The following is a 22,347-nucleotide window of genomic DNA, read 5'->3' on the forward strand; positions in this document are numbered from 1 at the left end:
CCTAGTCCTGCTGCTTGGAGTCTTACTGAGAGTAGCCCTAATTAAATGCTGTCTGAGACAAACGGAATTGACTTAGTCCCAGCCCCTGTCAGTCAGATTAACCAGAGTGGCTGAGAAAGTGGCACACCCATAGGAAAATTCACCAGAATATGGTGTAGAAATGAGTGGAAGACAATTTTCCATGAGTATCTTATAAGCTGAGGCACTAGTGGCCTTTGTTCTGGGCTATCTTTTCCCAGGATGTCTGTATAGCCTACAGCCTTGGAGGACAGTGTCTGCCCCCAGCAGAGGGCCACTGTTCCCCACCTCCCATTCTCCCTTCAATCCATTCTAAACAAGACTTTGCACTCACCTCTCAGTTAAAACAGCACAGGGTCAGATCCACTGAACATGTCTCTGTCCTTATCTTCATATCACTTTGATGCCAGTGAAGGAAGATCACACTCAATTTCTCAGAAGCACTCAACACGGCTGAAGAACTTGCTCATCCTTCTCTGCCTCTGTGACACCACTTTCTCCAGCTGTCTCTTACTGCACTGCTCCTTTTCTAGATCTCTTCCAGGCTCCTCTCCTCTTTAAGAACTTGAAATGTTAGTGCTCCTACCATTTCCAGCCCTGAGGTCAAAACTGGGTTGGCTACTTAACTTCTCTACTTAGATATCACCAGGCATTTAACATTTAACATACCCCAAGCTGAACTTGGCAGTTTAAATCTCACACCTACCCCCAACCCTGATTTCCCCATCTCAGTCGATTGTACAATCATTCACTGAGTTACTCAAGCCATCAGCAAAGGATTCCTCCTTTCCCTACTCTCTAGCTAACCCATCAGCAAATCTTCTCAGCTCTTTCCCCAAAACGTACCTTGAATTTCCCCCATTTCTCTCCATCTCCCTTACTGCTACACTAGTCCAAGCCTCCACTGTCTTTGTCTCTATTGGAAAAATAGAAAAGCTCCCCAATTGGTCTTTCCACCACCAGTGTGGTCCCCTCAATCCATGTGGCATACAGCAGCGGGAGTGATCTTCTAAATATGTAAACCTGAGTATGTCTCCCCTGCTTAAAATTCTTCAAAGGCTCCCCAGAACCCCTAAAGTAAAGAATTGAACTCATCACCATGGCCAGCAAGTCCCTGCATGATTTGGCCCCAGACCCCATCTCCCCCAGGCCACCACACAACAGTGACACTGGCCCCTCTTTCACTTCTTCCAACACATCGAGCTATTTCTGGTCTTTACACAGGTTGTTCCCTAGCTTGAAACATGCTTGCTTTACTGGATCTTCCCTGTCCTTCTGTTCTCAATGTAAATGTCACCTCATCAGAAGGACCTTTCCTGACTGACTCAACCCCACTTAGTCCTCCTTTGCTCTCAGTTTTCCCCCCACTGTGACACAATAATGCATGAGGCAAAAAGGGCTGTGTTTTTAGTACCAATTTGCTTATTTCTGATTTCTAGATGAATGCTGTTGCGGGTTGTACTGTGTCCCCCCTAAAAAAACATGTTGAAGTCCTAACTCCCACCCAGGACCTCAGAATGTGACCTTATTTGTAAATACAGTTGTTGAAGACGTAACTCATTAAGGTGAGATCATACTGGAGTAGGCTGGGCCTCATATCCAATATGACCAGTGTCCTTATAAAAGAAGAGGGCCTTGTGAAGACAGAAACACAGGAAAACACCATGCGAAGATGGTGGACTGAAGTGATGCATCTACAAGCCAAGGAATGCCTGGGGCTACCAGAAGCTAAGAGAGAGGCATGGAACAGATTCACCCTCACGGCCCTCAGAAGGAATCAACCCTGCTCACTGATTTTGGACTTCTAGCCTCCAGAACTGTGGGACAATAAATATCTGTTGTTTGAAGCCACCCAATTTGTGATACTTTGTTATAGCAACCCCAAGAGACTAATACAAATGCCAAATTGCAAAGACATATATAGAAGGGAAAGGTGTTCTCACAGAGGGAGGTGGTGGGTAAAGGGGCAAAAGTGACTGTTTTAACATTATGCTTGCTTAAACTAAAACTTTCACTTTCAAAAGTAACCTAATTATTGAAACATGAACTAGAGTTACAGTGAAGCCTCACTACCACTGCATTATTGTGATTTGTAGGAACAATATATATTTGGTCTTCATCCACAGTTCCTGGCTCACAGCTCCCAAAACTCTTGGAATTTCCTGAACGATGGGATGATATTTGGTCTCTTGTCCTCAGTTCCTGAAAACACTTCAGGGAAGGTGACTTTTGGGATCCCACCCAAAGGTGGGGGCTGGTTGTCAGGAGAACCAACTTTCAGTCCCACCCCCTGCCGGAAGTTGAGTCAATCACCACTGGCCAGTGATTTAGTCAATCATGACTACGTAACAAAGCCTCCATAAAAAACCCAAAAGGACAGCTTTTTGGACCTTTTCAGAGAGCTTCCACATTGGGAAACCAGAACACTTCCACATGCCCCCATGCTTGGCCCATCCATCATGAGGACAGAAGCCCCTTTGTTCAGGACCTTGACCTTTGTATCTCATCTGGCTGTTGATTTATATCCTTTTATAATAAATCAATAATCTAGTGAGTAAACAGGTTTCCCTGAGTTCTGGGAGCCCTTCTAACAAACTAATTGAACCCCAAGAGGGAGTCGTGGGAACCTCTGATTTACGGCCAGTTAATCAGAAGTATAGGTTACAACCTGGACTTGCAATTGGCATCCTGAATTGGAGGAATCATCAGAACCTCCAATCTGTGGCTGGTCAAAAGCACAGGTAACAACTTGTGACTGGTTTCTGAAGTGGAGGGAGGTCTTGTGGGACTGAGCCCTTTGTCTATGGAATCTGATTCTATCTCTGGGCAGACAGTGTCAGAAATGAGTTGAACTTTTGTATACCTGCTAGCATCCAAGAATTGATTGTTGATGTGGGGAAGTCTCCACACACACACATTGGAACTGGGTCCAGGAACCCAACTCAAACAGGCCCAAAAAAAAAAACAAAACTGTCTATTATTACACCAATCCATATTAAATGGTACTGCAAACAGTTCCTGAAAAATTATAATGGAGTCAATGAAGAAAAGCCACAGACTCCTCAGTCTCAACTCTACGACCTTATAATGAGGATAGGAGCAAGTTCTTTAACCTCTAATTTTGTTATGAATTTGCTTCAAGGTTCTGCTTTAATAAACAGCATTAATGATGATAATAATAGCTACTCAGCATGTGTCAAACATTGTGTTAAATGCTTTAGAAACATCATTAATAACCCTCAATTACCTATCAGCAAAGCAGGTCCAAGTGTCCCCATTTTACAGATGAGGAAACAAAGGATGTGTGAGTCAAGAACAATGCTGCTAATTCAGTAGCAGAGCCAAGACCAGAACATAACGTCTTGTGACTTCCATCAAGAGCTACCTATTATATCACACAAATAATGTATTTGGCAGACTCTAATACAGAACAACCAGTTTCACTGGAGCAACGTTCCCATTACTTTCACACTTAATCAGAAAGTACTGTTAAGATAAATTCAAAACTTACTTTTTGTATCACTCATCCCAGGAAGGATGCTTTTTAAAATAAACTGTTTCTAAGGTAATATTTTAAAATGTACATTATACAAGCACTAGCTAAAGTTGAATTTGGCCTTACTGAAACTCACTTTTAATGGCAAACCAATAAGTATCTGACCAGTTGGCTTTGTTTTTTTTTTTTGTTTCATTTAAGTATAGTTGCTATACAATATTATATAAGTTACTGCTGTACATTTTTTAAAGGTTCTACTCCATTTATAGTTATTATAAAATATTGACTATATTCCCCTACCACTTGGCTTCTTCAGAAGAAAAATACCCTGCTATTGAATTTGGTAAGTTTTAAGCTTAACCACATGTAACAGCTTTCACATAGCCAAAACAGAACTAATGCTCTCCTGAAAAGAATGGAGAACAATGAGTCTGTATTCAACTTTAATAGCCAGAACTTAAGTTACAAATTCAGAATCTAGTGTAATTCACAGAGAAAATAATACTAATGAACTTTAAGCGGTACTGTTCTATACTTCTGCTTCTGGGAAGATGGAGTAGATGTACTTTTACCTATGCTTCCTGCTAAAGTACAACTAAAAATCCTGGACATTATCTATAAAACAAACATAAGAGGATCAAAAAAGTGGAGGGAGGGTGGCAGACTGGCCAGGGACCTGTAGACCTGAGGAACAACATGGTGGAGTGGTCCCTGGGTTTTCATATGTCTCAGACACAGAGCTGAAGAAGTCAGCAACCCAGAAACACGAACAGGTGCAGGGAAAAAAAAAAAAAAAAGCTTGAACAAAGCCTGCTCTCTCTAGCCAAAGGACCAGGAAAGGGACAGCCTAGCCAAGACAGAAAACTTTTAGACAAATGAGCCCTCGAATCCAGCCAGAAATCACATAAAAAACTGCAGCCCCACCGCCACGAGCAAAGGCAGAGCTAGAGCCTAGATGTCTACCCTTCCCAGGCTTTAATGAGGAGCCCCAGCCCCTGCCAGGGTCACATCAGAGAAGGCTGAGTAGGGAGCTGGACAATAATGAGCTTGACTCCCTGCATCTCAGAGTCAGTGGAGACCACCGCAGAGCTCAGACTTCCCCTTCCACACTGGGGTGCTGTGGAGAGTTTAGCAAAGCTACTCCACAGTATTGCTGCCTCGGCATCCATTTTGCTGGCTGTGTGGCCCATAGGGACCTTAAACTGAAACTTGCCCCCTCATGCAAGCATGTGCCCTAGATAGCAGCCCTCAGAGTCACAAGTAAATACAAGCTCCTGATACGACTTCTCCAACAGCCCCTGTGATCACCAGTTTCCCCTGCCTCCCAGGGCCTGCCCCTTACACACCCCTTAGATAAAACCCCCATGGAGCTTACTAGAACCCTGTACTTCCCATCTGAATTGACCAATCTGGCCTTAGCCTGGGAACCCCAAAACATTCCACCCATAGACCCTAATAAAGCCATGTGCTCCAGGCCCTGTTGCTCTCTCTCTCTCTCTGCACCCAGTCTTGACCTCGCCATCTGGCCCCTCGAGGAGTGCCATGTACTCCCTCCAGGACCTGTGAGTAATAAAATTCTCTATTTCAATTTCTCTATGGTCCTCTGCTGGCCACAGCTCACCATCCAGCAATCTGTGCTCCACTTAACAAATGTTAATTTAACAAAGCAGGTAGTGTCAGAGGGGGCCCGGTGGAGAGTCAGGAAGCTCTCACCTCAAGAACCTAGAAAAAGAAAAGCAAAACAACCCAAAGTAGGCAGAAGGAAAGAAAAAATAAAGAACAGAAATCAATAAAGTTGAAAATAGAAAAATGGTAAAGAGAAAGTCAATGAAAAAAGAGCTAGTTCTTTAGAAAGATCAAAAAAATTGACAAATCCTGTGCAAGACTGGCAAAAAAAAGAGAGAAGATGTAAATGACCAATATCAGAAACAAAACAGAGAATATCATCAAAGAGTCTGCATACACCATGAGGGTAATAAGGGAATACTATGAACAAATCTACATATGTGCATTTCACAACTTAGATAAAATGGGTCAATTTCTTGAAAAACACAAACTACTACTGCTAATCCAATATGAAACAGATAATCTGAATGGGAACTATTAAGGAAACTGAATTCATAATTTTGAAACTCCCACAAGAAAAATCACCAGGCCCAGAAGGTTTCACTGGAGAATTCTACAAAACGCTTAAAGAATTAACATCAATTCTACACAATCACTTCTAGAAAACAGAAGAGGAGGGAACATTTCCTAATTCATTTTATGAAGCTAATAGTTACAGGATAACACACCAGAAAAAGACATTATAAAAAAGGAAACCACAGACCAATATCCCTTATGAATACAGACATAAACATCCTTAAAATATTAGCAAATAGAATTCAACAATATATACAAAGAATTATACACCATGACCAAGTGGGGTTTCTTCCAGGGAAGCAAGTCTAGTTCAATATTCAAAAAGCAAGCAATGTAATCTACCACATTAACAAACTAAAGAAAAAAAAAATCACAAAATCATATCAATTGATGCAGAAAAAGTATCTGACAAATTTCAACATTCATTCATAATGAGAATTCTCAGAAAGAGAGGGGAACTTCCTCAACTTGATAAAGGGCACCTACAAAATAACCTACAGCTAACATTACACTTAATGGTAAAAGACTTAATGCCCTCCCCCGAAGATCAGGAACAAGGCAAGGATATCCACTCTCAACACTCTTATTCAACACAGGGCTGGAAGTTCTAGTCAGTGCAATAAGGCAAGAAAAGGAAATAAAAGGCACATACGTCAGAAATTAAACTGTCCCTATATGCAAATGAAACTACATAGAAAATGTCAAGGAACAGGAATCTAACAAACACAAAACAAACAAAAAAAAAACCACTTCTAGAATAAGTGAATTCAGCAAAGTCACAGGATACAAGATAAACAATTGTACAAATACAAAAAAACAATCGTATTTCTATATACTAGTAATGAACACATGGACACAATTAAAAGTATAATACCATTTGCAATCACTCAAAAACAATTAAATGTTCAGGTATAAATCTACCAAAACATGCACAGGACTTACACTGAAAACTACAAACTACTGATGAAAGAAACAAAGATCAAAATAAATGGAGAAACATGCTGTGTTCATAGACATGGTAAAAATATCAATTCTCTCCAAATTGATATGCAAGTTTAACATAATTTCTGTTCAAAATCACAGCAAGATTTTTTCTTTTGTAGACACGGACAAGATTATTCTAAAATTCATATGGATTGGGAAAATAACTAGAATAGCTAAAACAATTTTGAAAAAGAATAAAGTAGGAAGAATTGCTTTACCCAATTTCAAGACTTATTATACAGCTACAATAATCAGGACTGTGTGGTACTGGTGGAGGAATAGATACATAGATCAACAGAACCCAGAAAAGACCACATAAATATGCCCAATAGATTACTGACAAATGTGCAAAACCAGTTCAATAGAGGAAAGATATCTTTTCAACAAATGGTGCTGCAGCAATTAGACATCCAAGGGGGCAGGGGAGTGGGGGGGCAGAACCTCAACCTAAATCTTACACCTTATACAAAAATTAACTCAAACCTCATTATGTTAATTTTAAAATGCAAAACTATAAAACTTTTACAAAAAATAGGAGAAAATCTTCAGGATCTAGGGCTAAGCAAATATTTATTAGACTTGACACCAAAAGTGTAATCCACAAAAGAAAATATTGGAAGAACTGGATTTCAACTTATGCTCTGTGAAAGACTGTTAAGAGGATGAAAAAACAAAATAAAAACTGGAAGAAAACATTTGCAAACCACATATCCAACAAAGGAATAGTATCTGGACTATATTAAGAACTCCCAAAATTCAACATTAAAAAAAATCCAATTTAAACACGTGCAAAAGACACAGAGAAATTTCACAGGATATACAGATTGCACAAATAAACACATGAAAATATGTTCAACATCATTAGTCATTAGGGAATGCAAATCTAAACCATAATGAGATACCACTACACACCTATCAGAATGCCTAAAATAAAAAAGTGATAACACCAAATGCTGGCAAAGATATGGAGAAACTGGATCTCTCATTCACTGCTGGTAGGAATGTATAAGGTAGGAATGTATAAGGGTGTAGCCACAACAGCGGTTTCTTACAAAACCAAACATGGAACGGCCATATGGCCCAGATTTGCACTCCTGGGCATTTATCCCAGAAAAATGAAAACATGTTCACAGAAAACCCTGTACATGAGTACAGATTCTGTACTAGCAGCAGCTTTGTCCTTCAACAGGTGAATGGTTAAACAAACTGGTTCATCCATATGATGGAATACACTCAGCAATAAGAAAGAACTATTGGTACACACAACAATCTGGATGAACCACCGGAGAGTTGTGCTGAGTAAAAAAGCCAATCCCAAAAGATTACAAACGACATGATTTCACTTATAGAGCATTCTTGAAATGACAAATTATAGCAATAGAGACAACACATTCCTGGCTGCCAGGAGCAGGGGAGGGGGAGGGGCAGGAGGGAAGCAGCTGTGGCTATCACAGGGCAACATAAGGATGATGATGGAAATGTTCTGTATCCTCAACATATCAATGTCAATGTATTGTTTGTGGCATGTACTATAGTTGTACAAGCCATTACCACTGGGATAAATGGGTAAAGCGTACAAAGGATCTCTGTGTTGTTTAACAATAAGAGCCCATAGGGACTTCCCTGGCGGTCCAGTGCTTCCACTGAAGAGGGCACAGGTTCGATCCCTGGTCGGGGAACTAAGATCCCTCATGCTGGGGGAGCTGGGGAGCACATAAATCTACAATTATCTCAAAATAAAAATAAGGTTGTTTTTTTTAATGGCATTATCTCAAAACAAAGTTTTTTAAAATGGCATTATCTCCAAAAGAATTATCAGCCAAATCATTTGTCATCAGATTTTAATATTTCTAATTTTTTTTGTTGACGGGCAATAAAAGAGCTCACTAGAAAAATCATCTCTAACAACCTAGTTTCAAAGCATTTACCAAGTGCTTGTCATGTGCAACTAGGAGTTAGGTTAATAGGCAAAGATGAGGAAGACAATGTAGATTTAGAAGAGTTTATACTTCTAATGAAGCTGAACAAGAACTACAGTACTGAGCACAAGATAACTTCATAAAACACTTCATTATTCCTGCCCATAGTCATAAGCATTTCTAAACAGAATACTTGACCACTGCATGACCAACTTACATATAAGTAACTCTAAAGTCTTCCCTTCCTTCCTTCCTTACTCCCGGCCAGTGTAGGACACTTTCCGCCAGGAACCCTGACCCTCATCCAAGCCCTGGTCTCCATGTCTCAACTAAGCCCAAACCAACCCCGACCCCGAGCCATGCTGGCTGGGCAAAATCAGAAGAGGGGAAAGGTGAGAACCACACACACACACCCATTCTCCTCTCACCCAACTTGCTGCAACTTCTCTGAATACGAACACCCAAAGGAAGAAAAGAATGGCAAAGGGGAAGGGCTGGTTGAGACCTCCAGCTGCCAGGCCTCGCCTCACCAGTTACATCATCAGAAAAGGAAAAGACACATAAGAGGGGAAAAGGAATAAAAAAAAAAAAGACGAAAGGAAAGAAAAGCTATGGCACGTTTTTACGCCATCCCCTCAGCTGTCACCTCCCCACTCTTCACAAAACAAAGGCGCCCAACTCTGCCCAGCTCTCTCCACTCCTGTCCCAGAAGCATTTCGCAAGTGCCTCTGAACCCGAGTCCCCCTAAAACTGAGTTCCCTTACCAAGTTTATGATTAACATCTTTACCCAAAATTTTATTCCCTTTCTTGTCCCCTCAGACCCCAAACCTGTGCTGAGCACTAATCAACCAGAGTCAGATGACTACAATTGCTGTTGTCGATAACATCTTTAGCGTACTAAAATTGCTATTATAGACATCATCATTAACGTACAAACTCAGGTTGGTTCTCCAGGGCAAGATGAGCTAACAGATCCCCAAGCCATGGACCACCTGGCCAGAGAATGGTAAACCAGAGACATCTTGACTCCCAAAACTAGAAACTACAATTAAGAAATGTCACAAAACAATGATTAATCCCAGCCTCTTTGTTTTTCCCCTTTTAAAAACCCCCCTAACTCAAAGATCAAGTTGGAGTGGCTAGGAGGCTTCTCCCACTCCCTTGCTTGGTGCCCTGCTGTACAGTAAACGCTGTGCATTCCTTCACCACAAGCCCGTGTTAGTAGACTGGCTTTGCCGCCCATCGGGCGAGCAGACCCCAGTTGGGTTCAATAACACCTCTTTCCCTTTAAAACACACTGTTCTCCTCCCAGCTTTGGTGGAGCCATGCCTCAGGAGTCACATTCCAAGAAACTGGAAAACAAATACTAAATGAATATAATCCATCATTTGTGAATACTCTAACCCCTGCCTTCTAGTGAAACTTTACTGTAAAGCTTTTTATTGATTTTCACATTTTAATGGTTAGGTTACTCTTAGAAATTAGAGGTTTAGTTTATACCAAGAAATATTAAACTATTAGCCACAGCTACCGGGCAAGAACTGCTTTCACCTGTTAATATAACTTGCCCATCTGGCTTTCCACTGAGACCCAGCAAGTGAAGTCTGTGAGTAGTCAAAACTGGCAACCCAAGGATGTGAGGGCAAGCTGCAATAATGATAATGGCCTCTCCACTAACTAGGACGGTCAATCAGGCTAACGAGCTGGCTCATCAGGTTCCCATCTTCCCTTAACATATCAGGTGTTCTGTTTCCAAGGCTGGGGGTGTAACAAAGAGACTACACGGTCCTTGCACAAGAGTTCATCTACTTTAACCCACAGTTTCACATTCAGTTCTCATAAACTTAGTTTCTAAGTTCATGGCTAATCAGAAGGAATATGTTTCATAGAGAAAAAAGCACTCTGTTCATTCACCCAAAATTTAAGTGCCTAACAAGTGCCAGGCACTTGGAGACGGAGCGTTGATTTATACACAGTGATCCCTGGCTTACGTAGGCAAGGGGGCTCAGACAGTAGAAGAGTAAACTAAAATAAATATAAATGTAAAGAAAATAATTACAAAAAATAATTAAATAATTACAAACTGTGATTGTTGCTAAAAGGATATAAACAGAGCCAAGGAACTTGTCTTTTCACAGGATATGAAGAGCAATTTCCTTTCCAGTACTGTCAAAACATAGAATTTAAAAATTCATACAATTTATTAACCCCAAATACACTCTAAAATTTACTTTTAAAAATTAAATCCCAGCTGCTGACTTGTTACCCTCTATGCTAAAAGCTGAATGGCATTTCAAATCCCTAGACTAGAGATGGTAATGCAGGGCATAAGGCAGTATTTCCACAGATGGAGGTTACAAAAAATAGGTCACTGAGAAGCGAGGGAAGGAAGCAGTAAGACAAAAAGCATGCCTTCAGCTATTTCAAAACTTGGCCTAGGGTGGGCCCTCTAACAAGGAAAAACACTCTTCTCCTCCTTGTCAAGATCACATAGCACCCTGCTCCCTGGGATCCACAATCCCTACTAGTTCCATACTTTAGTTGCTTTAAGCAACTTTTGTAGACTAACCTGGGCACAAAACCACCATGTGCAAGGTTGGTTTTTAAGGAAAGTGGAGTATCTTCCCAAAAAAGGAACCAACAAATCAACCCCACTTAAACTGGATACTGCCAAGTTAATTTAAAACACTAGCCGTGCTCTCTGCAATGTTTAGCTCCATTCAAAACTCAATCACACCAGCCAACCTTGGAGGAATATAAACAAAATTACATTATCAGAGGTACCTAACCTTTTCAGATGTGCCAAACACAATAACCTCGTGTTAAAACCTACTGACTGGAAGATATATTTGACTGCAAATCTGACCCACACAGGGAATGATCTGAATTTCCATCAAGAAGGCTGTAAGTACCAGATGATGGAGCAAAAGTGAATCCAAGCTCCACCTGAGCCTAGGAGTGAAGACAGTTCTGAACTGTCATTTTGGAAGACACTCACATCTCTTACAATTCAAATGTAATTTCCCCAAAGTTAATTCCAAAATTTTTGTTAGTTTGGCTTTGCTTTCTCAAAACAAGATTATTCATAGACTTGAAGACTAGATGTGTTCCCTGCTATTGCATCTCCACTTCTTCCCTTTTCACAAAGCCTGACCTCTATTAAGTTAGGAACTTATATCTGAAAGCTTCTACCTAGACTTTCTTTAGTCTAAACACCTCAGCTATAAATTAACGGCACGGGGGAGAGGGGGGCTGGGGGCGTGGATTTGTACTCCACTCATCTCGTTACAAATTAGGAATTGGAGAGGAATGGTCTCTCTTTTTTAAAAGATCTCCAGAGAATTATTTTCCATCAATTCCCTCCTTGCACCCAGCTCCTTTGTAACCGCTGCCACAAAATTCCCCCTTTGGGTCTCTTAGGCATCACCCTCAAACTCTCCCATCCACCTGTGCTGTTCCGTTCTCCCATGGAGAACATCGGCCTCTGTAACAACCTTGCAAAGCTGCCCCCCTCAGTCTCCTCATTCTCTGCTCAGAAGCCTCTAACTTCCCATTTCACTCAGAATAAAAGTAAAAGTTCTGCATCATGTAGCCAGCCTGCCACCTCCTTAACTCTCCAGCCTCATCTCCTATCTTTCCCTCACTCCCTGCTCACACATTTACACTAACTTTCTGCCTGGAATGCTCCCTCCTCTCCTTGAGGGGCTTTCTCAGATGTTACCTTCCCTTAACCCTCCCCCCTCCCCCCCCCCATGTAAAACTGCAAACTTCCAACTCCCTATTCCCCTAGCAAACTCTCTGTTTAACTGATGTTATTCACTACTATCCCCAATGTAAGTTCCAGGAATGCAGGGATTTATCTGTTTTATTCACTGCTGTATACCCAAGGTCTAGAACTGCGCAAGATACCCGACCATTCAGTACGCATTCATGAATGAAGGAATCATTTACTTAACAGATATCTGCTGAGCACCTAGTCCGGGTCAAGTTTGTTAAGCCCAGACAAATAAGACACTGTCCCTGACTTTGACGCACCAGATGGATTACTGCACACAAACAAAACAGGACTGCAAACTACGGCCACCAGCAAGCCACAGAACGTGCCAAAAATTCAAAGGAAAAGGTCTCGGCTTTGCCCTTCGGGAACACAGTCCAGCTTCCCACCCTCGCGAGATTCTCCAGGGACCATCCCCAGAGGGCCTCTTCTGGCCCCCTGAGAGGGGTGGGGACCCTCGCCCTCCCCAAGCCCGAGAGGTTACTTGTCCAACGGTGCAACTTCCGGCCGGACACAAGATTTAATAAAACAAATTTTAAAACCTCCGCCCTTCAGCTTCCACCCCGCCTCCTCTGCCTCGCAGGTCGCCCCCTTCAGTGGCCCGCGACCGAATCCTCACCACGGCCTGACCGCCCTCACAATGGAAAGCGCCCTACTTCCGCAGTCCCCACCTGCTCCCGGCGTCCCCTGCGGCTCCTCCCTGGTGCGCATGCGCGAGCAAACCTTCCTGCGTTGCGGAGAGGCAGGCCGTTGAGCCGAGGCTGGGCACGCCCCCAGCGTACGGCTGGCTCCTGATTGGCTGCCTCTTGCTCTCCTGAGCGCTGTTGGGGAGGCCTGCGGCTGCGCCTCTAAAGGCGCTGGCGGTTGACTCTTGTGCGGCTGCTTACTGCTCCTCGCCGTCTTCGCGGGCTTCCTGGAATCGTTGCAACGCCGCCGGCATGTCTCAGGTATAACTCGTGCCCAGCCTAGCTGCGAAGGTGCCACGGGGGGGGAGGCTGGCGCGGGGATCATCCCGCAGACACAACCCTGCAAGGTCTTTAACTTCCGGCTCTGCTGTTCTTCCTGGACCCATGCCCAGCGCACTCTTTGGACAGAGAGCCCTGTAAGCGGAACTTTCCGTGTTTGGACTCACAACACCGCTACTTAGCCTGCAACTGCTGGCAAGCTGCCCATGGGAAGGACTTCGCAGTGAAGCAGGAATTGGGGTTGGAGGCGAGGGTCCTAGGAAGACAGATAGGATGTAGTGGGTTACATGGATCAAAAGAGTAAGGGGACCGTGTGCCCCATTCGGAAGGACACGGCAGGAGTAGGGGCGCCATACAGAGTGGAGAAGCAAGGAGGCTGTGGTTGAGAGCTTGGAGGTCAGGGAAAGTAGGGGCTGAGTGTCCGGCGTGAGAAGGGGTGACCTAGAGGTCTTTCCCTCCTTCGACTGTAGACGCTTTTCTGGGACCTAGCAGTGTGGGGCGACCTTTGGCTCCTCTACCCTCCCTCCAGTCAGGCACTGGGTCAGAGGTCGGCGCTGGATGCCCTCTCTCAGGGGGAGGGGGCCAGCGGGCTCTGGTCGCTGACACCGCTGCGCTCATGCCCTGTTCCTTTCTCAGCTATTTCAGTCACGCAGTGCCAGCCCTATCCGCAAGTCAGGGCTGTCCTGGGACCCTGTTCTGGCCAGGGAGTTGGCCACGCTGCCTTTTCTGTGAAGTGTATGCCCACTGCAGGCAGTCCTAGGCTGTCTCCTTCACCTCTGTTTCCAGTACCTGATACCTAGTATAGCGAGAGAGCCCAATGCATAGTTCATCAAATGAGTGAACCGATGTGCTTCCCTCCTGGTTTTGCTGAATCTTTCTAGCCGTGCTGTTGAGTTGAGGAAAGACTGCTTTTCCTCACCTGCACTGCAAGAGGAGTGCTGCCTTTCCAGCCCCCTCATCCCCACTACTGTGCTCTATTCAGGCCTCTTCTCTCCCTCGACTTTAGGCTGAGTTTGAGAAAGCTGCTGAGGAAGTTAAGCACCTCAAGACCAAGCCAGCAGACGATGAGATGCTGTTCATCTACAGCCGCTACAAACAAGCGACTATGGGTGACATAAATACAGGTATGCTGAGGTTCATCAAATGAGTGAGGGCCGAGACTCATCAAAGCAGGCTCAGCAGCCTTGGTTGGTGCTGGAACTCTTAATCCCTGGGTGGGAACCTCACTCTCAAAACCACCCACAGCCCAACTGCCCTACTCTTAAGGCAGTTCATGGGATTCCTGAGGTTTAAGCTGGGAGAGGTTCCCCAGAGATCATGTTCCTGGATGGGGTTCACAGACCCTGCACTGTTCTTGGTTTCTTGGTGGCTCATATAGCAGTATTCAAATCCTAGTTTGGGAAGAACTTTATTCATTCCAGCATTTTCCATCTATTTGGGAGGAAGCAAAGATCCCAGCTTGGGAGAAATTTGCTCCAAGCTCTCAGATCAGTAGTAGTTCTGTTGAACCATACTGCTTCCACCCCAGATGGGCAGGATCAGTCAGAGCACTTGGCAGCTAGGCCAAGCCTGATGGCAGGAGCAGAGAAGCAGCTGGCTTCCTGCGGCAGGTCAGAAGCGTTTTTGCTGATAGCAGTTCCAGATGACCATTTGGCCCCTGTCAAAAAATCTTGGTACGGATTTTGAGGCCTTGGTTTGGACAACCATATTCTGTAATCCTGTCTTTTCTGCCTTGGACAGTTTTCATTCTGCCCATAAGTTCCTGAAACTCAGGAGTATATGGCAACAGCACGATGCAGTCTATGAAAGGATTCAGAGGTGGTGGCCATAGTAGCGTAGAAGGAGGTCACCCCGCCCCTGTTCAGGAGGGCAAGTGTAGCCCCCAATTCCACTGCAGTTGGGGTAGAAGGTGGAGCTGGTGGGCTGGCTGCTAAGGATCCTGGGCAGTGCCAAATCAAAGATTACAGGGTGGGCTTAGTTCCGAAAGGTCTTGTGGTGAAGGTGAGTTTCACCCTGGGTTTATAAACTCTGCATCTTCCTAGGGAGGCAGGAGAGATGAAATGGGGGTGACCAGAATGGCTGAGAAGCTTTTCTGACCAACGCAATTTTCACAGAGACTGGCCTCTGCCCTGCTTTCACATAAGTATAGGTAGACTGGCTTGGGAATCTCATCACTTCCTGATTAGCTCACTCTAGGGCTGCACTGTCCAATACGGTAGCCACTAGCCACATGCAGCTATCTAAATTTAAATGGCAAATACTTAAATAAAATCAACAGTCCAGTCCCCAGTCACACAAGCCGCATTCCAGGTGCTCAGCTGCCATAAGTGGCAGGTGGCCCCTGAGTTGGACAATGCAAATGTACAGCCTTTCCGTCATCACGAAATGGCTGTTAGGATGTGCAGTTCTAGGATCCTGCTGATGATCCTGCAGGTGCAGTTTCGCTCAGGTATCCCTGGGAATGCTTCCTGGCAGGCACTTGGGGGGAGACTTGATGTTTCTCAGACACGGTGGTCCAGGCTATGGGCACTGCGATTGCTCCCCTTGGCGTTCTTCTCAGTGTGGCAGTGAACGAGGTCAGCAGGGAAGTAGTAAGTGTGTTTTCCAAGTGCAACTGATAACAGGTCTATATGGGTAAAACCATGGTATAACTTAAAGGAATCTTGCCCTCACGAACAGAATTCCCACAAAACAACAAGAAATAGGCTAACAGTTTGGTAGCAGAATGGGGCAAGGATATGAACAGACAGTTCACAGAAAAGGACACCCAGAAAACTGATAATAATGTGGGAGAGAAATTGGGTGGGAAAGGTGGGAGGAAACTTTATAGTATTCCCCTTGTGGTGTTTGAATTTTAAACCAGATGAATGGACTGTAGTACTTGTTTAAAAAAAAAAAGAAAAAAAATTAAAGTACGGTTTTTAAAAGAAATTTTGGAGTTATTTAATTTATAAGACAAGGACTCTCTAGTAATGAGAACAGTTTCCCTCCTACTTTCTCTAGATTTTGAATTTGGATTTCTGTACATGTGGGTTTCTGAAGGCAGAACCCACCGTACTAGACCCATTTAACTCCGTAGCAGAGCCTAGAAGGAATAGTGTAATAAAATATAGCTTTCATGGCAAGAAGATTGATAAAGTTCCTTATTAGAACTTGCAGCAGGTCTCATGTCTTTCCCTCTCTTGTTTAAGAACGGCCTGGAATGTTGGACCTCAAAGGCAAGGCCAAGTGGGATGCCTGGAATGAGCTGAAAGGTAATTGTTCTAATATGTTTCCCTCATTTGGGAAGCCCAGTAATGAAATACTCTTCATTAAGGAGTATAAGGGGTGAGGAGAGAGAACACAGTGGATGAGGCACATGCTGGGGAACCAGTTTGACCGGGGCCAGAATGGAAAAAAAACTGGGCGGCCTACTTATTCTTCTAATACCATTTATGCCTTTTCCAAAAACACCATCTCTGAGTCATGGTATCATCTGGAGAGAGGAGGGGCTGGGGACCAGGCCACTAACAGACTGGGAGGTGATAAGAGTTGGCTTGGCCTTTATATGTATTTAGAATAAGGGGTGGTTTCCTGTCCAAACCTCCCTCTCCCCCACAAGGCCAGGCGGTGACCCGCTAGCCCAAGCAGCCCTCCCCGGTTCCCTTCCAGCCAGAAAGGCACCTTAAAAAAAGGAATGAACTAATGCGTGGCAAGCTGCTGGCACATCGTAGCCTTGGTGAATGGAGCTATTATGTGCTAAGCAACACCAGGCAGCTCTGACTTAATCACGTGCCACCTGCAGCCGTAAGACCCAAAAGTTGGCACTAAAGTGCCTGCCAGCTTTTGTGCCCTAGCTAGCTTGTTTCTGAATAAGCCCTCTGTCTTCCTGCAAATGAGAAACACTTGAATTCAAAAGGGGCCAGAATACAAAAAATATACTCCTAGGATTTGCAAGTAACTGGAAGAGGAATGCCCGTCTGACTGTCCATCCTTATTGGGCATTTCCATACCATTCCCAGGCCCCATGTACTTGCCCTGGCTCCAGAACACACTCTGATTCTCAGTGAGTATCTCTCCTTCACCGTAGAATCCAGGACTCTGGGCATCACTGTCTCTGAGGGGTATCTCCAGTGTCCCCTATATTCCCCTCCGAGAGCCAGCTGCTGTGCTCAGAGTTCTCAGAACTTTTCTCATAGCTTCTCTCTGGGGAGTAGAGGGTGCCTGGCTTTGTTTTTTCCCTGGCAGCTTAACAGCTCTGGGAGATAAGAGCCCGACAGAGAAATAGGTGATAGGTCAAGGCCAACTGTGAAAGTCAGCAGGACCAGTAGTCACTGCAGCTCCCCATGTTAGGCTTGACATGACAGTAGGGGGACTCACATGGCCAGCAGGCCAGTGACAGGCCCTGGACAGCTGCACACACATTATGGGCTCAGTGTTTTATGGAGCATTGCCTGTGGACCAGGCTCCTTGAGGACTTCAAGTCAAATCCTGGCCAGGTCTGTGAGGTGTAGGTAGTAGAACCACCACCCACTTCACAGGTGAGAAATTGAGCCTCAGAGCATTAAACCAGGGCTCTAAAGTCTGCTAACTTTCTACCATGCTGCCTCTGTGACAAACACTCTTGTTGATGCCTTACAGGGACTTCCAGGGAAGATGCCATGAAAGCTTATGTCGACAAAGTAGAAGAACTAAAGAAAAAATATGGAATATAAGGGACTGGGTTTGGCTGCCAGCCACACATTTCACCTAAACTGATCTAATACCTTGTTTTTCTAATACTGTGGATGAAGTTAGTAAATGACTAGTTAACCCAGTTGCTCAAAATAGCCCAGGATATGACACTAACAGAGTAGGGGCTGAAATGGTTACTGATCCTTGCTGAGTAGTTTTTATCAATAGATCGATTAAAAGTATGTTTGTTACTTTAAGTCTTTGATAACCTGGGTTCTTGAAATAATGTACTCTGTTGCGATCTCTCTTCCTCACTTTTTCTAACAATTTCATCTGGAAGTGTTTGAGCTTACCCTTCTCACCCTCCTCTTGGAGGGTGGGCAGGCACTCCCACCTGTTGAGACCTGGCATGTGCTCCCCTCTCGTGTGGAGGAAAAGGATTATAGAAGTGGCCTTTCCCACCTCCTTCCCTCAACTCCAGCCACACTGGTCAGGCAGGCTGAGATGTCAGTTTGCAGCTACTGCCAACCCTCTGTCAGGAACATTGCTGGCCGCAAGCTCTGACGAAGGCAGGGTTGATGAGTGTCTGAGGTCCAACCAGTCCATGGTTGCAGAGCAAACCAGCAAGGGTGGAAGCCCCAGTCAGGGTGAAATGTGCATCTGCAGGGAGCATTCCCAGAGTCCGTGTGGAAGCTTGGCCACAGGCAGCTGGGCAGGCAAAAAACAAGTGGGGAAAGCGAGGGCTTAGCAGGGAGAAGGGCCATCAGGACCTAGGAAGGGCAAGGGGTTAAGGTTGCAGAGAAGAAAGGCTGGAGCTTGACTTTGGAGGATGCAGGCGGTTGCATAGTAAAAAGGAAGAAAAGGAGACAGCTGTCAGACCCTCCCTGCCCCATGTTCCCCGTCAGTCACTTCCACAGTCCTACAGGGGAAGCACTCGTATTTCCATTTTGCAGGTGAGGATGCTAAGGCCAAAAGGAATTCAGGAGAGGCTCTCTGAGGCCAGGAAGCTTAGTTCTCCCCTCCTGAGCCTGTACCCTGGTTTTAGACATAGTTCAGCCTTGCTTGACAGTGAAACCTGAGCATTACAGTGACTTGGCCAGGGCCACTCAGCTGGTAAAGAAACTCAGAACCAGCGTTCAGGTGCAGATCTCCCTGGTCCGGATACCTGTACCATCCAAGGTGGCCTCACAGGCTTGAGCAGCATTGTGATGGGAGACACAGGAGCAGCAGGGAGGACAGGCATCTGGTGGGGCTGGCGGACGGCAGGCTCACAGGCCCAGCCGCTCCGCAGCATGTGGGATCCTCCCAGACCGGGGCACGAACCCGTGTCCCCTGCATCGGCAGGCGGACTCTCAACCGCTGCGCCACCAGGGAAGCCCCAAAAGTACAGAATTTGGCCGTAGGTGATGGGGAGCTGCTGGGGAGTCGACATGGTCAAAGGCATCCAGACGGTCAGTCTGACTGTATCAGTAATTATTGAGAGTAGCTAATCGTCCTGTTCCAGCCCAGGCTGCCCAAGGAAAGCTCTAAGCCCCACAGCTCAGATGTAGATGGTAAGGTCACCCCAAAAAAGGAGTAAGGTCAAGGTCGAAAACACAGACACGCGGCCCGGGGGAGGTGACATCCTGAATAGCAGTGTCACTTGTGCAGCGCCAGTTCCTGGGCACGGATGTGACTGAGGACATGTGAGGCAGGGAGCCCACCGTCCTCTCCCACCTGGCTTCACTCCACCCAGGCTGCCAAGACCACCCAACTCATGGGCATCTGTGAGCCCCAAGGGAGGCAATAAGGAGTCATAGCCACTCACCTGTACCCATATTTGGATCATCTTTGCTCGGTTATTGGCTGTTTCAGGAGTAAACCAAAGGACGAACAGTCTTACATAGAGGCCAAGGTATGGTGCTTGTCCAAACAGACCTGATCCAGGGTCGGGCCTAGCACACCCACCCCGGGGTTGTGAGAAGCTCCTGGCATACAGTAGGTGCCCCGGTGTGTAGCACTTTATCAGGAGTTTCTCTCTCACCCTCCTTCAAACCAATTTTTGTCCCTGGCAACATCCCTTGCAATATCTATCAGAGTCAGGGACCTAGCGCAAGAGCAAATTATCACTCCTTTGGTAACACTGGAGAGGGTGTGGATAAGAAAAGCACCTGCCTAGTATCCTGCCCTATTTCCAGCTTGTGAAAGGCAGCCTGTGCTCAGGCTCCGTGTCACTGCCTCGCTGCCAGCCAGGATCCCAGAAGAGTGGGCCTGAGCTTAAGGAAGCCCTGATAAAGATAGCACAGTCCGGCCCCCTGCAGTTAGTTACACTCCGCTAAGATTGTACTGTGATGACTCGTATCCCTTCTCCAGCGGATGCCGATTGCAGAGAAACACTGGAGTGAAAAGGCAGACCCAAGGCCCCTCTGCCCACCACTGGCTTGGCCTCTGATGGGTGGCCGTCCTTTGCGGAGACCTGCAGTGCCAGGCTCCCTCTCAGTCTCTTTGCTTCAGTTCTGAATGTCATCCATGGTGCCTTGAGGTGGGGACTACACCTCCTAGCTGTGTAATGGGGGTTACCGTGTCCATTATTCAAAGGAGGAAATGAAGACTCAGGTGATGAGTAGATCCAAACCCAGAGACCCCTGGCCGGGGAAGGCCTTTCTCATCCCCTTCCATCACGTTGCCTCTCGTGACCGCTGGCTACCCCTCCCTTTGCACCTCCTTCGTCTGTCCGATGACGGTGGTGACCCCTATCTCGCTGGGCCAGCGTAAGACGCTGCAGAATCCCACACCCGCTGGCAGCTCCTTCCTGAAGAGTGGCTTCGAAAAGCAGGTCACCTCTCCAAGGCTGCAGTGGGGTCCAGGCGAGCTGTACTTTTTAAGCACCTCGGGTGATTCCGAGGCTCTGCCAGGTTTAGGAGAGGCCCTCCCCACTCACTATCAAGTAGTGGTACCGGTTTCTCCGAAAGCAATGTTGGTCTGGCATTCTGAGAACATGTCACCAGTAGCCTTGGGGGCTGTGCCTGCTGTCGTAGCCTCTGCAGGAGTCTATGTACAGCCCAGGGAGGGCTCACAGGTCTGGGGAAAAAATGCGATAGGCAGTGGGGAGCAGGCAGGACACCAGTCTTCACCCCCTCCTCAGGTACACCCCGCACTTGGGTGGGACATCTTACCTCCAGTCTGACTTTGGTGACAGACGTACATGTGAATCCCACTTCAGGCTCTCAGGTGCTGAATCAGCTATCTTCTTAGAGCCACACTTCCTTCATCTGGACAATGAGCCGATAAAATGGGTAAAGTGTCTCGCATGATGTCCAGCAAACAGCAACTTGCTAGCAGCCTGGAGGGTTTCCCTTATCCTCACCCTCAGTACTTCCCTCCCCAACTGTGTGGACAAGCCTTGGCCCGAGGACACAAACTGCTGCTCCCCTCTTAGCGGTGCTTCAATAATTGGGGGTCAGCCATGGCCTAGGATGTCCTCCCTATTCCAAAGTAGTTCCAAGATCCAAAAGCCTGGGAACTGCTGCTATGGATCAGGGACCGGGCATCTTGGGGGACATGGAAAGGCCACTGGATTGCCACCTGGGGACCTTGGCTCAGCCATTACCCTAGTCACATGGACATAGGGCAAGTTACGTCACCTCTGTAAGCCTCAGTTTCTTCAATAAAATGGGGCTGAGCAGAAGGTCATGTGTCCAGCGTAGACAGGAAGGAGAGCCAGAGGTGGGGAACAAGAAGGCCCCAGGGATGGCCGGCTTGACAGGAATCAGGCTGGGAAGTTGTGAGGGGGCGGTTTAAACAGCCAGATGAATAAAGGTGTGTAAAATTACATTACAGGTATTGGACGTGAAAGGATGCTCAGCATCACTAATCGTTAGAGAAATGCAAATCAAAACTACAATGAGGTATCACCTCACACGGGTCAGAATGGCCATCATGAAACAGTCTACAAACAATAAATGCTGGAGAGGGTGTGGAGAAAAGGGAACCCTCTTGCACTCTTGGTGGGAATGTAAATTGATACAGCCACTATGGAGAACAGTATGGACGTCCCTTCAAAAACTAAAAATAGAGCTACCATACGACCCAGCAATCCCACTACTGGGCATATACCCTGAGAAAACCGTAATTCAAAAAGAGTCATGTACCACAGTGTTCATTGCAGCGCTCTATTTACAATAGCCAGGACATGGAAGCAACCTAAGTGTCCATCAACAGATGAATGGATAAAGAAGGTGTGGCACATGTATACAATGGAATATTACTCAGCCATAAAAGGAAACGAAATTGAGTCATTTGTAGTGAGGTGGATGGACCTAGAGCCTGTCATACAGAGTGAAATAAGAAAGAGAAAAACAAATACCGTATGCCAACACATATATATGGAATCTACAAAAAGGAAAAAGGGTGGT

The 22,347-nt window shown here is 45.7% G+C and overlaps 2 protein-coding genes across 10 annotated transcripts in view; one reads left to right on the forward strand and one right to left on the reverse strand.

Moving 5' to 3' along the window:
* The window catches only part of C7H2orf76 (chromosome 7 C2orf76 homolog), a 91,780-nt gene extending 78,721 nt beyond the window's left edge, over positions 1–13,059 (reverse strand). The window contains exons 1-3 of one of the 9 annotated variants that reach the window (XM_032636793.1): positions 12,596–12,829; positions 10,645–10,726; positions 353–416 (exon numbers count right to left, since the gene is read on the reverse strand). The gene's annotated coding sequence lies outside the window, so the exon portion shown is untranslated. Of the gene's footprint in view, positions 1–352; positions 12,205–12,511; positions 12,831–12,877; positions 12,900–12,954 lie in introns of those variants that run through there. The other 8 variants (XM_032636791.1, XM_032636792.1, XM_032636794.1 and 5 more) reach the window with 8 other exon arrangements.
* A 66-nt stretch (positions 13,060–13,125) lies between these two features.
* Positions 13,126–18,210, forward strand: DBI (diazepam binding inhibitor, acyl-CoA binding protein). The gene is made up of 4 exons (XM_032636803.1): positions 13,126–13,282; positions 14,307–14,424; positions 16,492–16,554; positions 17,921–18,210. Exons 1-4 carry the CDS (start codon positions 13,274–13,276, stop codon positions 17,992–17,994), a joined length of 264 nt encoding a protein of 87 aa, XP_032492694.1. The 5' UTR covers positions 13,126–13,273; the 3' UTR covers positions 17,995–18,210.
* The last annotated feature ends 4,137 nt before the right edge of the window (positions 18,211–22,347 follow it).

Source organism: Phocoena sinus, chromosome 7 (genome assembly GCF_008692025.1).
Source record: "Phocoena sinus isolate mPhoSin1 chromosome 7, mPhoSin1.pri, whole genome shotgun sequence".
NCBI classification, from domain to species: domain Eukaryota; kingdom Metazoa; phylum Chordata; class Mammalia; order Artiodactyla; family Phocoenidae; genus Phocoena; species Phocoena sinus.